The sequence below is a fragment of the Agrilus planipennis genome, unplaced genomic scaffold (genome assembly GCF_000699045.2).
Source record: "Agrilus planipennis isolate EAB-ADULT unplaced genomic scaffold, Apla_2.0 scaffold22, whole genome shotgun sequence".
Taxonomy (NCBI): Eukaryota; Metazoa; Arthropoda; class Insecta; order Coleoptera; family Buprestidae; genus Agrilus; species Agrilus planipennis.
The window spans coordinates 1,938,112-1,954,627 of NW_020438874.1; the positions used below are offsets into that span (position 1 = coordinate 1,938,112).

At 31.5% G+C, this 16,516-nt stretch overlaps 2 protein-coding genes across 3 annotated transcripts in view; both read left to right on the plus strand.

Annotated features, from left to right (window-relative positions):
• On the plus strand, positions 1–6,286 carry LOC108740788. Of its 2 annotated transcripts, none has more exons than XM_018475266.1 (5): positions 1–104; positions 3,316–3,501; positions 4,006–4,111; positions 4,257–4,465; positions 5,443–6,286. In XM_018475266.1, exons 2-5 carry the CDS (start codon positions 3,322–3,324, stop codon positions 6,055–6,057), a joined length of 1,110 nt encoding a protein of 369 aa, XP_018330768.1. In that variant the 5' UTR covers positions 1–104; positions 3,316–3,321; the 3' UTR covers positions 6,058–6,286. The 2 variants fall into 2 exon arrangements, with proteins under 2 accessions (XP_018330768.1, XP_018330767.1); XM_018475265.1 differs by lacking the exon at positions 1–104 and adding an exon at positions 780–1,015.
• A 9,160-nt stretch (positions 6,287–15,446) lies between these two features.
• The window catches only part of LOC108740787, a 25,319-nt gene continuing 24,249 nt past the window's right edge, over positions 15,447–16,516 (plus strand). The window contains exon 1 of the mRNA XM_025980231.1: positions 15,447–15,494. The gene's annotated coding sequence lies outside the window, so the exon portion shown is untranslated. The remainder of the gene's footprint in view (positions 15,495–16,516) is intronic.

Here is a 16,516-nt window from a genome sequence, read left to right on the forward strand (position 1 = left end):
GTGGCACAATAGTTTTTTTTTTTTTTAATTTTTGCCGCGGGCTACTGCTCATGAATAAGTGAAGAGTGAAATTTAAAATGACATAAAATTAATCTTCTATAAAAGTAAGTAACATCAATAAGGGTTTGCTTGTTTTTGATTGAAAGTATTGTTTATTATTAGGGGTGAAAATAATATTCAGTAAGTGATTTCACATCACGAACAAAAAGTTATATCGGTAAAGTTTGTATAATAATTGCTACAAAGTTGGTTATTGTGGACTACATTTTAAAATTTTTAGTTTTTACTTCACAATTACTCATATTTTTACAGTTGATATAAAGTGTAAAATCATACTTTAATTGAAAAAATACTATTTTCTTTTAATGCTATTTACAGAAACGAAACAGACACTTAAAAACCCTTAATACATTAAAGATTTTAGAAAATATTCATGTGAAAATTTATTTTCAGTTTTCCATCCACTACAAACTACCTCAGGTTAATGAGGGAAAATTTTTGTTGCTGTAGTCACATCCTGTTAAGCTGAGGTAGTTTGTACTATGCTGTAGTCACATCCTGTTAAGCTGAGGTAGTTTGTACTAGATGAAAAATTGAAAATGTATTTTCACATTAATATTTCATATTAATCAGTAAAGGTTTTATTATTACGATTATCTTTTCGTAGATAAGAGTTCTTGAATTAAAATTATCAAGTCTTTTACGTCTTATTGATTAAAAATAAATTCTGAGATAATAAAATTTACACAAATTGCTACAGTAGCAGGACGTAAATAAAAATTTATGTATTCGTTTGTGCAAAACTTTGTAAAGATTCCTAAACTGTTTTACCATCCTAATGAGAAAAATATGTTAAAAAATATTATCTGAGAAAAACGAATTATCGAGTCAGACACCTTCTTTGATAAAGGTTTTATATCAAAGACAAAATGTGTTGATGCTGTTCAGGAAGTAGATAGAAAGACTCGTTTTTGCCCCATATTGTCTTTGAGATTGTGCGTACAATACAGTAATGGTAAGAAATTGAAATTAATAGTATAACTTTTTATCCCGTACGAAAAAATTGAAAATAAATTATTCATTTTCATCAAGATAAAACAGACACACAAAAGAATATTAATTTAAAGCAAGGGAAATGTTCTTGCTTTATTTATTAACAATGTCTTTCTATAAGAAACGTCGTCTTCAGTCAACTCTAAATTTTATAAATCAGCCAAGCGAATTATACGTAACGGAATCATTGCATCATTAAATAGACAGGCTGATAAATAAGGATAAATGTATCTAACCACAGTACGGAACCAACTGATCCCGTTTTATCGCGATCTGTTTTTGATTGCTTCACGAGTAGTATCTAACAGAAAAATAAGGAGCTTTCAGATCTGTAAATGTAGGTAAAGAAAAGTAACAGTCAGTGAAATTTACTAATAAGAACTAGGACGTTTCGTACGCCCAAAAAATTAATGGTTCCTATGTGGCGTAATCATATGGTCTTATCGTAGGCAATAAATCTACCATTGCGCACTTGTTGCAGTTGGTGTTGCCCCTGTTGAATTTATTTTACGGTGTTGGGAGAAAGCACTTTTGTGAAAGACCATAATCACGCCCTCCGCTGAAAAAAGTTCAGTTACACATCAACGTAAATGAGGAATATGATTATGAGATACAACTCAATGAAAAAATATCAATATTAGTTTAAAATTAAATTGTTTTATTATTTAAAAATAATGGATAAAAACTGTACCTAATTTTTGTCCATTACTTTGACGCTGCTACTAAAATTATACGTAAAGGAAGAGAAAATACATTTCAATACCTACATTAAATCTCTATAACAAATCACTGTATTAGAAGTGGTAAAAACAACCCGTTATTCTCGAATATTTAAAGGTTTATTATTATTGTTTCTTCGTTAACCAGTTTTCTAAATTGCTTTTTTAAATATTGTCTTGACAGATAACAGTAAGTAAATTAATTAATCTTGAGATTGTCCACGCATTTATTTACGTTCCAAATGGAAGTAAAATGCAAATGAAGCGTTCAAATAAAATTTATAAAAGGATTCTTCTAATGAAGAGCAGGCCATGTGCTGCATATAAGTGGTTACAATAACTGTAATAAATGTTTGGATATATCTGTATAGTAACAATATCGCAAACTACTTACTACACGTTTTTTTACTACACGAGAAAGGAAAGCAGCCGGTCATTCATCAGATGCTTGGAGAACAATTTCGTAATAGACGAATTCATAATATGCAAATTTTATGGAAAACGTACCTGCAGTAGTATTTACGTAATAAATAAGTTTCACTTTTATTATTTTTATATTTGCATATTTTCATTCTTTAGTGGATGAAAAATAAACAGTTTCAGATTGGAGAGTCACATAAATAAAGAAAAAAATATGAAAAACAGTCATTCATATGCTAATGTGATACGTCTTTACCGCTAAATTATCAATTTTAAAGGTGATAAACATTTAATAACTGATGATCCTTATTAACTAAAAACAATTTTGAAAATTTAAGATGGCATTTTAATGAAACGTTTTTTATACTTAGTTTATTATCGCACTCTTCAAAAAATTGAAAATTTTCATATACTATACATTTTTAAACAATTTAGGATGATTTTAGAAGGCATAATTAGAATAATGTACATGTTAAGTGTTATCAAATGAATGATATATATGGAGAAAACATAGGATCGTCGAAAATGTTCATTCAGTCTACAGGGATGTTTTGAGTTCAGTTTTAAACATGCGTAGCAAGGCTCAATTTATTGAAAAAATAAGAATTGACAAACACCAGAGTTAGAGTTAGGTGTAATCAAATAGAAAAATGTTGGATCTCTTTAACAAGCTTGTTGATATAAAGTGTACCGACTGTTAAATTCTTAAATGGTTTTATTTCTATTACATAAACTCATTACCGTTATCATATATAAAAAAAACATGTGCCAAATTCCCTTTTTGTCCACTAGAGGTGTGTAAATTGTGAGATCAGAGCTTCCTTATTACTTTAACTTACGTCGGAAATAGAATGAACATAAAACTTGGTAGTTGAGGAAACGTAAACAAACAAATAGTTAAAGTTATGTTATACCCTGGTTTATATATTGCTTGTTCTCATTTTAATGGAATTAAACCTGTTTGGGTTAAATTGCGAATGTTACGTATTGTGTTATGGACAAATGAATCTTCATTAAACTATTGTACTAATCTAAAATTGATTTTCTTGTATTTACTGCAATGGAATATATTAAATTCTACGTATAAAATTAAATTATTATAGTAATTCAATTTTTTTTACAGATAGATATGATTACGACTTTAAATGTTATAACAGGAAGTTTAGTTATTTTGAATTACTTCTACTTATGTACTTGTGGACTTCTAGAAACAAAGCTTGACGATGATCAAAAAATTTCGAATAAACTATTAGATATTTTAGTTCCCAAAATAACTACTGTTTCTTTAACACAAAAGGGTTATATTCAGGTAAGCATTATACAAATTCTATTGCCTGTACATTTACAATTTACTTTTACTTTTCGTGACAGATCCTTTCATTAAATGCTGTCGAAATTATTGTATAATAACATAGTTGCTGGGGGTTTGAAATATAATCCTTTTTAAAAAATTTCATAATATTTCAAAAGTTACTGGGTACTAACCTACTTCTAGCGCAATTTTTTTCTGTATTACATATTGTGCGAGTACTTTTTTAATTATTTGCTTTGACTTGATTTATTAATTAGTGAAAGCTGTCTATACATGATAAACGATTAATATCAGAAATCATTAAACTAGTGGTGTAATACCAAGTCCATGATTTGGTATTCTACATAATTAAGTTAAAAGTTACTTCATTCATAATTTAAATTTTTTAATTAATATATTTTTATCTTGTCAGTTTCTAATTCTTCTGCTGGAAATGTTACCTGTTTTAAATCAAATCTTTTACTAATAGATTTTATTACATAATTATTTTGTTGTTTGTAGTTTTTACGCTACACTAAAAAGGTGCCCGTCATCGAAGAGTTTACTTTTTGTATATGGATGAAGGTAGATAATTTTACCTATCCCCAACCAATATTATCGTATTCAAGTAAGGATTCTTTAATTAACAATTTTACTGTGAATGTACTTATCTATTGCATTAAAAAAGTTTTCATTTTTAAGTTATTATTAATAAAGCATATCATAATGGAAACTAGTGAAATCAACATGTATCTTTGAAATATTTTTTTTAGAAGACAGCAAAACGAGACTTATTAGAGTATGGCTTACACCAGAAGGAGAAGATATAAATTTTGCCATTATGGAAATCCCCGTCTTCAAAATCCCATTAATACTACAAATAGATCAATGGTACCATTTCTGTACCAGTTGGGATAACCAGTACGGAGCATGGGCACTTTACGTGAATGGTAAAATTGCAAAAGTAGGCTTCAACCAAGAGGTAATAACATAATAAAAATTTAATATTCTTGCATAAATACATTTAGTTGATAAGAAGTTAAATAAACTAATTTAGTAACAATTAGCTTTATAACATAGGGCGTTTCTCAGAAAATTCTTTCGTGGTGGAAATTTAAATTTTCATCTTTCAAGCTCGTGCTATCTGCTGGATGCTACTTCTGGAAAAATGTCTTTTATTCTATTGAAGTAACGACTTTAAAGAGCAATTTGTATGCAAGTTCGGATTTTATGCCAATGGTACTAGAAAAGTGGCGGTTTGCGCGAGTTATTCGACTCTGAGCTTTTAACGTGGCAATAAGTGAGAAAATTACTGGAAAAGAAATCAATAGTCTAGATCTATTTCTAAGGTATTCACAAGTCTTTTAAAGGTAGACTTTGTATCAACAAAAGTCAGCACCTACTTATTGGCAATTTTCAAATAATCTTCTTTTCACAATTTGAAGTTAAAATGATTCGAGAAAATATCAACGAATAAAAATGATGGAGAATTTGAGGTATTCAATTATTAAAAAGAAAGACTTATCGAAGCTTTTTCAATTACTTATACATATAATCAAAATCTAGCGAAAAATGAATTTTTAATAATAATTAAAAATTCTAAGGTTCATTCTTTAACAAAATACAATAGAAACAAAACAAAACTGTTGTGGTTTATCGAGCCTTTTTCCGAAGTAATACAAGTTTTGTAAAATTTAATTTACAAATACGTGGTATCAATTCTTCTTAGATATAATGGTTGACAATTGATAAGGCTTATGTTTAGCCTATAGTAGTGTGGTTGTTTTAAAACATTTCATTAATTACCCTGCTGAAGCTTCTTTTCTATAACCCCCGAAGGTATCAGGTTGTCAATTCCTTGGTAGTCCGTGAAGAAGTTTAGTTTCCCTTTTTATTGTGGCTCTTCTTGGTTGCATATTTTACATTTCGCTAGGCTGATGATGTAAATCCTTTTTATAGTTAAGGGACGTCATTATTCCTGAAGGGGGTGACATAGTTGTTGGCCAGGAATTGACGGACATGGACAAGGGTTTAGACGATGGTATCGAGGGTACCATATTCGGTTTCAACATGGTACTATCTTCGGTATTTGATTCTGCTGGAGCAACAACCCTCAAGAAACATCTGAAAGTTTATGAGGAACCTGTGCGACGTTCTGCAATTTTTCATCGTAGTCGGCGTCGTTCTGGCACCGAGACCCTGATCGAATTACCTTACGGAATGGATTTTCCACGACCGTTGCCGCATTTTGTTCGTACTTCCCCTCTGCATTCACCGGAAGCTATTTCATTCGATGGAAAGTACACAGACCCCTTCGGAAAATTCATGTCGCAGGAAATTAACGCAGACACGATGTCAGTTGCATCGAAAAAGACGAAATACCAACGTCCCAGAAGAGCTACGAGTGAAATTAAAAAGTCCTTGGGCTATCAACTAGTACGTCTCAGCTTTAATGAGTGCACATTGGGAAATGGGTCGCCTCTAGGTGATATAAATGTACTGATAAGTTGGACGAAGACGTCGGTGAGGGTGTTCGGTGGGGCGGTTCTGAACAAAGTGGAGCCTTTTTGTTAGGTTCAACCCTTCTTTTTCTAGCAGATTTGATGGACAATTTCAAAGAATGAAACAAAAAAGATAATGTTGCCGTTTGGCGAAGTATTTCACTCTTTGTAGGCAGGAATATAGTTAAAAATGAATGCATTACAGACTCCTGGAGAAAAAACTGGAAAAACGAAAGAATTTTCCCCTTTTGTATGTATAAAGAAAACTTTTGTTATTGTATTTGGTACAGAATAAAGTGAGTTTCCTGCATCTTTTTTTAATTTAAAATCTTATACTATAAATGTGTTAAAAAAATGTATAGGTACCTCAAAATGTGTTATTTAATAGATTAAGAATTAACTAATACCAAAAATTAACCTTTGCTCTATGCATTAGATTTAAATTTTGGTTGAATTAATTTAGAATAGGAAGATCGAATAATACATAACATTAAGTTCTGAGAATTAAAGGTTTGGAAAAAGAAAACACAAATTAACAGATATTTAATTTAATTAATTATTTAAGTTCTTCAAGATAGTAATTCAAACTTAATAAATGATGCCCAAAAATATTCCTTCCAGCCTAGTTTCAGTAAAGTTTTCTCAAAAATGCACATAAATCAGGAAATTTTTGAAAAATTCTTAGTACCTATCTACCATGATATTTACGTAAATGAGACTTACTTGTACTTATATTTTTCCATAAATGTTACTTTAATTCAAATAACTCTTGCAACAAAAGTAATTAGTTATGTATTTAATGTAGTTCTTAAATTTAGCTCTCTTAATACTTTTATTTTTCAGTTTTATATGAAATTTGTATTAGCATCAGTTGTTGATAGATTTGTGGCTATTTTAGAAAGTAATGTAAGTTTTCTATCTTCAAGGGGATCTTTCTCTTATAAATCAGTCACTTGTAAACATCTCAATTATATAAACACTTAAAACCCAAAATACTACCCTCGGTTAAGAGATTCAGGGTGTCAAGACGCGTTTTAGGTTTCTAAACGTTTTGCGAAATTTTGGGTTTTAGATGTTAATTTAGTTACAGTTTCACAGCACTTATATACCGTAGTTTTGTTAAATTTTTGAAGTTCAATTACAAAAAGTATTAGAAAACACTAAAGATCTGTAAAAATTCACAATTACTTTACAATTCCATGAATATTACAGTCGGTTGAGAACTCATCCGAATTTTTTACATTGCAACTATGTAGGTATTAACAATAGTCGTCATAAAGATGTTTTACGCATTGCCGGAAGGTATAACAACAGGAAAAATTGAAAAGCTTGAAGGGTAGGAAATTAAAAATACTCACGTACGACAATAAAATGAATAAATTGGAAAGTATGTTCTAAAATATTGAAGTGTGAAATAATTGCATTTCCTGTCATTTGTGTATTTCAATAGGTATCCACACCTAGAAATGTATAATTATTGACGAATATAATAAAACACTTGTAAATAAACACTTAAACATGTTAGCTGCAAGCTTTTAGTAACTTTGACCAATAAATTAAGCAAGTTCCAAGTTGGAAGGAATTATTCTGTGCAGGCTCTTAGCTGATACCTCCTAGCAATAGCGATACTATTATAAGTAGAAAGTGCCATCAGGACTCTGAAGTTTCTTCATTTATGTGCGTGTTTTACCAGCCAACAGAACGAGACGTTATTAATACGCGAATCACATGTTGTTTGATAAACAGTCGCGTAAGCGAGAGTGTACGGTNCTTTAAGAACATGTTATAATATTTAATACATACAACAGGATTGCTATTCAATTGAACTACCAATTGACAATTAAATTGATTAATTATTAAAAATTAAGTAATATAGTTTGTTGTAATTTTCTTCTTTGGTTTGAAAATAGTTTATGAGTTTTATTAATATTACTACAGTTTAAATTTTCAAGCTCTATTTCTTCGATTGATGAAACCAAAAGCCAATCAAAATCTTATAAAATTGACAATCACATAATTGATTTTAAATAACTATACTACTACACAATACCGAAAAGGATTCCACAAGTTAACTTGGTGCACCTCCTATTCTGAGCTAATCTTCGCATTTCTTTAAAACTACAACAGTAATCTAATCTAGGTCTCCTATTAACTCCTGTTTCTGCTTCTAATTTGTCTCTAACTAACCCTTCATGCCTGAGAAGAAGTTCTACCAACCTATCTCGCCTGTTTCTTATAGACTTCTTCTTTCTAATATCTAACCTTCTCCATCCACGGTAAAAACGCTTGAAACACTACATTGTAAAGGTTAGGGACAAATTCGATAAAATAAAAAACAGGAATTAAGAGAGGTAGACGTAGACAGTTGTTGTAGTTGCTCTACTTTTCCAGAAATGCAAAGATTGTTTCAAGATAGGAAGATTATTAAGATTTTAAGATAAAATTGCAGACGTATGTACATTATGCCACACATGTTAACTTTCAAGGATCAGGGCAAGTCAATTCATTATATGTATTATTTGAAATATATTTTAAAAGAAAAATGTAGGTATTCTTGTGAGAGTTGATGAAAGAAAAACAATCATTGCAATGAATTTTGCGGAAACGATTTTCATCGGTTCAGAAACTATTTTCTTCTAAGGTAGGTAGGTAAGATACTTGTGGTGCATGTTCTATTAAAATGCGGAAACGTAAAAAGTGTTTTTATTTCGAGGTCACTAACGACTACGTGCCGAGACCGACAATATCAATCACTCAACAGGTTACGACTGATACGATTTATTCGCGTAATAGTGTTGTTTAACTGCAAAGCTGCAAAGAAGAAAGTTATACGGGCCCCCGTACACTTTCTCCTCATTCATATACGTACGATACCTGTCAGTAAACAACCTGCCATTCAAGCTGACTAATAAAAAAACTGCTAGTTTCTTAAAAAACCAAACGGAGTGTGAATCTAACTGCAATTTTATTATTAAGTACTTTATAAACAATAAGATAGCTCAGGATAGGCAAGAGTGGAGGTACGTGTCCAACCAGTTTTAGGACTGACGACCTTATGATGATGAAACAATAATACTGCATAATGTATGATTTGCGTTACAATAGGATTACTTGAATATATAATGTCAACAATTTAATCAGAAACTTCATAATTGAACGACGCATGATCTTCCAAACATAAAAACTTCAAATCATTATTATTATTATTCTCCTGGTTTTCTCAGTTTGCACTGGGGAGCTAACGGTTTTTCTTGCCCTGAAATATGATCAGTGAGTATTAAAAACTCCGCTTCTTATTTAACCTGTTATATTTTTTGAAAAGGGGGATACGTCAGTACTGTTAAGAAATTTGCGCAGTATTCCGCATGTATCAAGGATGACGGATTTCTGTAGACTTATGTACGTAAACTTATGCAGTTTCTACTCAGCTAGGCTAGTGTGTAATGTTTTAGGTATAACGCCTATTGATGATATTATTATTGGAATAATTCGAACTGTGTTCTGATTCCACATGTCTTTTATTTCATCTGCTAAAGGAATATATTTTTGAATTTTCTCAATATGTTTTTGTTTAAGATTTTCAGTGTTTGGTACAGCAACATCTATTAGGTAGGTCGTTTTAGTTTCATTGATGGTCAGTGTGATATCAGGTCTGTTATGATTAACTGTTTTATCTGTAATTACGTCTCTATCCCAATAAAGCTTGGCTAAGTGGTTTTCTAATACATTTTGTGGTTTGTATTTGTAGTAGGGCTCTATCTGATCTATGAGTTTAAACTTTTTGGCTAACAGCGAGTGTATCTGTTTAGCAACATTATTATCCCTGTCGAGGTATTGTCGGCTAGCTAAAAATGAGCAACCCCCAGTGATGTGGTCAATTGTTTCGCGAGATGTGTTGCATGCTCGGCATGTGTCTGATGAAATAATGGGATTTTTAATTTAATTTAAATTTTTCATAGTTTTTTGTTTTTAATTTAGTAAAAACTCTGGCAATTATTTTGACGATTTAAGTCATTTTCAAATAGTATCTGTGGTGTAGGTACTGAAAAGACTTTACACACTTGTTACTTAACTATTAACTAAGTATATTTAGAACAAGTAGTGACCTTTAATAATGGAGATGCATAGTCTGTTAATTCGTTAACAATAAGGAGACGTGTGTAGGCTTTACTAATTTTTAAAATTTCCAGGGTGTACAAGCGTCTACCTTGCGTATCTATATTTATAGAACGTTTATTTTCTTTGCAATATTGAGATGTCCCTGCACATTTATTTCCATTTTCAATAATGTTTATGTGTTCGTTTATCCGCTTTTTTAAGGAACGCTCATCATGCCCAACATAAAAAGCGTTACAATCCTTGCATGATAATTAGCTGAAGAAGTCCGGGTACCAAAATTTAAATATATGTATGTAAACTAATACTGAATGATTGGTAATGTACAAGTCTTTATAAGGCAATTTACAGTCAATTTCACTTAACATTCCCCTCACACCGCCTTCCGGCGTATTGACAGCTTATGTGTTGTTTACCGTGTGGCCTTTGTAAACAGTGCTAGTGTTGGCAACGTCAACCAATTTGCGATACTTAAGATCAATATCCATTTAGATCGGATAGATTATACAATGGCTAGTAATTCAACAATCGTTATTTATATGCTTGCGATCTGATCGAGATTATAATATTAATAGTATACAGGTATATAATGGTATTAAGATTACTTATCTATTAATTAATTAATTCAATATTGCATTAATTGTACCTGATTATTTGCGAGAAGTACGGAAAACAGTCTTATGTTTAATATTGTCATTTCACAGTTCAAAGCTTTCAGGTCCTATATTTCGTTTGTAAACAATGAAGATATTGCAGCGTTATTTTTCTATTCTCGGAGTTCTCTACCTCATAGGACAAAATTAAATCTCTTTGAAATTACTGATAGTTAAGAAATCATCATAAGGTCGTCAGTCCTAAGACTGGTTTGACACGAACCTCCACTCTTTTCAATCCTGAGCTAATATTCGTATTTCCCTAAAACTAGAACAACCCACATCCTTAACTATTTGCGAATAGTAATCTAATCTAGGTCTACCTCTACCCCTCCTAACTCCCGTTTCTGTCTCTAATATGTATCTGACTAGACGTTTATGCCCGAGAAGGTGTCCTACTAATCTATCCCGCCTATTTTTTATTAACTTCCGTAGAGTCCTCTGTTCTCCTATTATTTCTAATATCTCTCCATTTCTAACCTTCTCTATCCACGATATTCTCATCATTCGTCTGTAACATCACATTTCGAACGCTTCTAACCTTTTCATTCCGCCGCGCCCACGGTTCATGTTTCGCACCCGTACAGCACTGCGCTCTAAACATACACCCTTAACAATCTTTTTGGAATTTCTAAATAAACCGTTTGCGAGCCTAGAAATGACTTATTTTTATTGAAGGCGACTCGACTCTGCTCTATCCTCTGCTTTATATTCCCAATTTTAAAAAATTCCTTAACATGCGCTCAAGTAGCATTCCTTTTGTATATAATGCACCCAATAATAATCAAAAGTGGCGAAATAACAAACTGAAACAGTTTCTTTATTTTTTTTGTGATCACACAATATTAATAATTGATCATAATATATGAAAGGTGAGAATGCAGTATCCACTTCCTTTTATGTGCACACAAAACGTTGATTCAAACTGCAGTGACTTGCAAATTTGCTGAAAGGAAGTTTATTATATCGACACACTTTCCAATAATGCAAATTATGTAAGAGAGCACAATTAATTGTGTCATACACTTATAAACATATACAACAACAAATGTACTTATAGGTAAGTAGGTACCCATGAACATGTGCGGCTTCATAAGGAACGCGGTTTTTCTGTTTCCAATGAAACGGCAAATGTAGAACAATGGATTCACATTTCCATTACGGATTTATTACGGACATTAGCTATGTATATAAAGACTGGATTTAGCATCGCACATATCCTATTTGCAAAGGCTCCGCATTGTGAACTGTAATATGCTTCAGCCCGCAGAATTTTAGATGACAATTTTGTCACTATCTACCTTTGTTCAATTAGAAACCTATCTACATACCTAATAGAAAAGAACTTATGTCACTGAAGATCAGTTAGACCTATCGACCTTAAATACATGACAAAAAATATGGATGAATAAGGAGCAATAAAATTGAATCCTACATTACAATAGGCACAGCAATTAATTCGTAAGGAGACATGTACGAATAGTTTTCTGTAAACTAATTCATACTTGCCTATATATGTATCAACATAATGGTAAACACAGGTTTTTATTTAAAACCCTAGCGATAATTGTATGTTATTGTACTTTTGGCGAATTGAGACTAACATTTTGGCATGCAACGGAAGTTGGGCGCGCAGAAGCCAACGGAAGTTGCGCGCGCATTAGGCAACGGAAATTCGACGGTATGAAGTTAGCAGCATGGCTACTTCGAGCGTATGAATTGTACCGTTTGGGAAAGAACTTTGATGTGGTGTTACAATTCAACAAGAGAATTAAGAGAAACGTCCTTACCATTATTTTCGCTAGGTGTCGTTGTTACAATTGGCACACGCTAATTGCCAATTACTTCGCACATTCTTTGATCTAATTTAATCAAAAAGCGACGTTTACTTTTTCCTTTAATTTATGATTTAAGTCCTTGTTTAATTTTAGCATGCAAACATAAGAACAAAAACAAATTGCAAAACTTTATTAAGCAGTTACTATATATACCTACCGTTAAAACGTTTACCTCACGTTTTCACGTAGGTACCTACATACCTATTAATAAAACTAATTGTAGGTACAAAAAGTTGTCGAACTATACGGCACAATTTGCGTACCTATATCTAATACCTATTAAACGTTGCAGGATAATTAATTTCCCTAAAAATAGACGCTTATTAAACAGACACTTATTAAGTGGTAACAGGCAAGAAAATAAACGAGATTACTAAGCGCCTAACTGTTCTTTCTTGAAAGAATTACAAATTTTTAATTGCAAAGAGTGAAACGCCTATGTATTTATCATCAATCTCGGTGATGCAAGAGGTTCTTGATGAGGACAGCTAGAACTACGTAGGTACCTAACATGTTGCAAAAAGTCAAGGTTAATTGGATGTACCGCCCTCAAGTAGATGTGTATTACACTTTGAATTATTTCCAACAGAATATAAATAATGCATTGTGCAATAAATTACATTCAAAACACCCTGAGGGGACAGCAACAAATAAAAGATTGTATGTTCTTATTGAAAACATGTCGAATATAAAATATGTTAAGAATAATAAGTGCTACAGTGTTACTGAAATGATCATTTCAATTTTAAGTCATTTAAAAAAGATGGGACCAGTTTATGATCAGTTCGGTTCAATTTGGATCTGTTGAAAGCAGTTAGAATAGTCTAAGCCAATTTAGATCAGTTTGAGGTGAACTGTACTTGATCAGGCCAATTGAGGGTCAGTTGACCCAATCTGGGTTATCATGATATAATTTTGTAGACACGTTGTCAAGGGTATAGAAAAGGACATAAAGATTCTGTTCTCGAGGGATAGAAAAATATGTTTTATGTGGTTGTCGATGATCTTTGACATGTAATTAGGACACAACGCGGAGCCGCCGGTAAAATCTAGTTTCAGATAAATTAAGATGAGATCTGACATTGGTGTAATTTTGTTTTAAAACGAGAGAAAAAGATTTAATGAAAACGAAAGATAAGAACAAATAGTTGAGCTTCTTGAGAATTTACATTGTTTTAAAAAGTAATTAAGTTGAATTTGAAATTATCTATCGTATATGTACACAATTACTTACGGAACAATAAAATACTATCACATTTGATATTACTCCTAATACTTGACTCATAAATACTCCACTTCAGAAGGAATTTTCATTCTGGGATGTAATAAAAGTGACACAGATCATTTGACCCATTTTGCTGTAATTTTATGGTGCAGTGTTCTATATCTTGAACATTGAATGAAATTACAAGCCTTTGGCAGTTTTTGATAAAAATTAGCCTTAATGTTTTGAAATATGATGTTAAAAGAATTTCCGAAACCTGTTACCAAACTTATAAATTTTATTTTGACGATATTTTGATTTCTATAGCTTCGTGTTTCACTAACAAAGTCCTTGAAATGCGGTATTACTTGAACAGTATTAGTACCTATAATATATTATCTAAATTTACAGGTACTTAATTGTAAATTGTAAAAAAATTTGACGAATTTCATTTCTCATTTAATACGAAATGACTCATTGTAGGAGACGGTATACTTTCATTCATTTCAAGTAGAAAATAGTTACGAGTGCATTAACGTTTAAGTTAATGCATGCGTGTTTTTCTTCGAGGAATTTATAAGTATTCCAAAAATCCGTACAATAAAATATCATGGAAGTCAGTGTCTAACATACCTACATTTTACTAATATCTATCTAATGTTAATATTAATTCGTTGCGAAATAAACAGAAAACAGTTTTTTAATTAACTTTTCTTTTGTCACAAAATAATCAATCTCACTTATTACAAAAGTCAAGATCAAAGCTGCAAAGCATGTACTTATCTGATGTTTAGTTAAATTATGTTCAGCATTCACTTTATAGGTACTATACTTTCGCAATAGTCGTTGGGTCTCTAATTTAGCGAATGGTGGTTTTTAAATGGTTAACAATTAATACCGTCACGCGTTCCGGTGTACAACCATCGTCAACCAAAATTATCACAATTTTAATCGATTCTCTGTATCATTTTGAGTCATTGATCTTCAGATAAATAAATTCAATCGACGCAGCAACCAGATAAAATACCATTCAACAGCTGCCACACCGCTGTAGCGGTAAATAATATTATAGAAATGAGAAAGGTGTAGTTGTGAAAACTCAATTCTCAAGCTGTGCAGTAATAGCCGGCCGATTTTGCGACATATCAGCTGCTAATTGACAATTTTAACAAACGACAGAATTACTAATAAGTATTCTTGTGCAATGTTTGTTCCAAGGATTACAAAGTAATAAATTCCTTCCGTACTACCGGTTCAAATATTTACCTATGTGCAGCTTCCTTTTCCCATGCTGTGGTAGGAAAAATACTAAATATGACTGACTTTCCGAAGCAGCTAACAGTAACTGACACGTGTCAAATAATCGTTATTTTTAATTTTTTTTTTAGAAGAAGACTTATTTTTAAAAAACAGTGAAATTTACGCGATTAATATTTATTTGTTTGGTATTTAGGGCACACCTTCAAGGTATTTCGAAAAACTACGAAACCCTGAAACAGTTCTAAAAGCTACGGTCTACCAAAATTGATAACCTTAAATTAATTTTAACCAAGCCGAAAGAAGAAAAAATAACTTTTTCCGCTAAATGAAATTTCGACAAAAGTGGCTTTTCAATTGGCGATATATTCACAAGAAAATTTCACGGCTTTTAGTAGTTTCTTTAACGGTTAAACGAAATTATCGCTACTAGCTAGTCATGGTATGTTAACCTCTCTCAAAAGTTTATCGTAAATATGTAAAGCATAAGTATAGAGAATGAATTGCCTGAATCTATGAATTTCTTTCATGTTTAGAGTTTTTGTAGTTAATGTAAAGTGTATTTAAATTTACAATATCCACAATGTATTTTGCTAGTTTTTCTTTAATACAATACAACATAGTTAGGTACAACCATAACAATACCATTGAAGTACAATTTAGTGACTCATGAGTAGACACGAAGAGAAAAGTTAAAAAATCGTTTCAAGTATAGTAGACATACTTCCACAATCAATTTTAATGGATTATAAAGTAGTGCATGGTATTTAAAGTAATCGTTGCCTGCTTCCCTGGTTATTAATGAACGTAGTTTGCTCAAATAGTCTATTAATTATATCAGGAAACATTGCAAATCCGTTGCTTTTGTATCTTTGAAAGTAAATTGCATTTCTGGATGCGGCGCGACTTTCTAGTCAATAAAACGCATCGTGAACACGCCCTAAGCGACGACTGTCCGTACTGGCATACAATGGCTAAAAATGGGAAAATAAGGCACTGAAATATCGGAAATGTCCGGATAGTAAAGGCAATTTGTCTTTGTTTGGGAAAGGTGGTATTTTATGTACCCATTAGTTTTGTCGATCTCATTTGAACGAGCTTTTAATCGGAAAGCTCTTTTATCTCCAATAGCTATCTCACATGTGCCATGGACAGGGAACAAATGATAATTATTGTTTAAGGAGAAAAAAGGAATAAAAGCACACATTATTTTGCATCTTCGTCTACCACATAACCATAAAATAACACTTCTTTTGTTTTATTACAGTTGACTTTCAAAATATTTATTAAAGTTTATAAAGTACCTTTCATTTAGTTACTAAATTATTTATCTACTATTAAACTACTATTATTACTATCTAAAAAGATCATCTTAAATTTAGTTCGTTTATATCTGAATAATTTTTTAATTCACACAGATAACGTCTTTTTGTTACTTAACTATTTACTAATAATTAGATCTAT

Bases quoted from the DNA above. Each gene is read 5' to 3' on its own strand.
- LOC108740788 (XM_018475265.1), top strand. The intron at 4,112-4,256 runs GTAAGGATTCTT...TATTTTTTTTAG, and splicing joins ACCAATATTATCGTATTCAA to AAGACAGCAAAACGAGACTT. The intron at 4,466-5,442 runs GTAATAACATAA...TCCTTTTTATAG, and splicing joins AAGTAGGCTTCAACCAAGAG to TTAAGGGACGTCATTATTCC.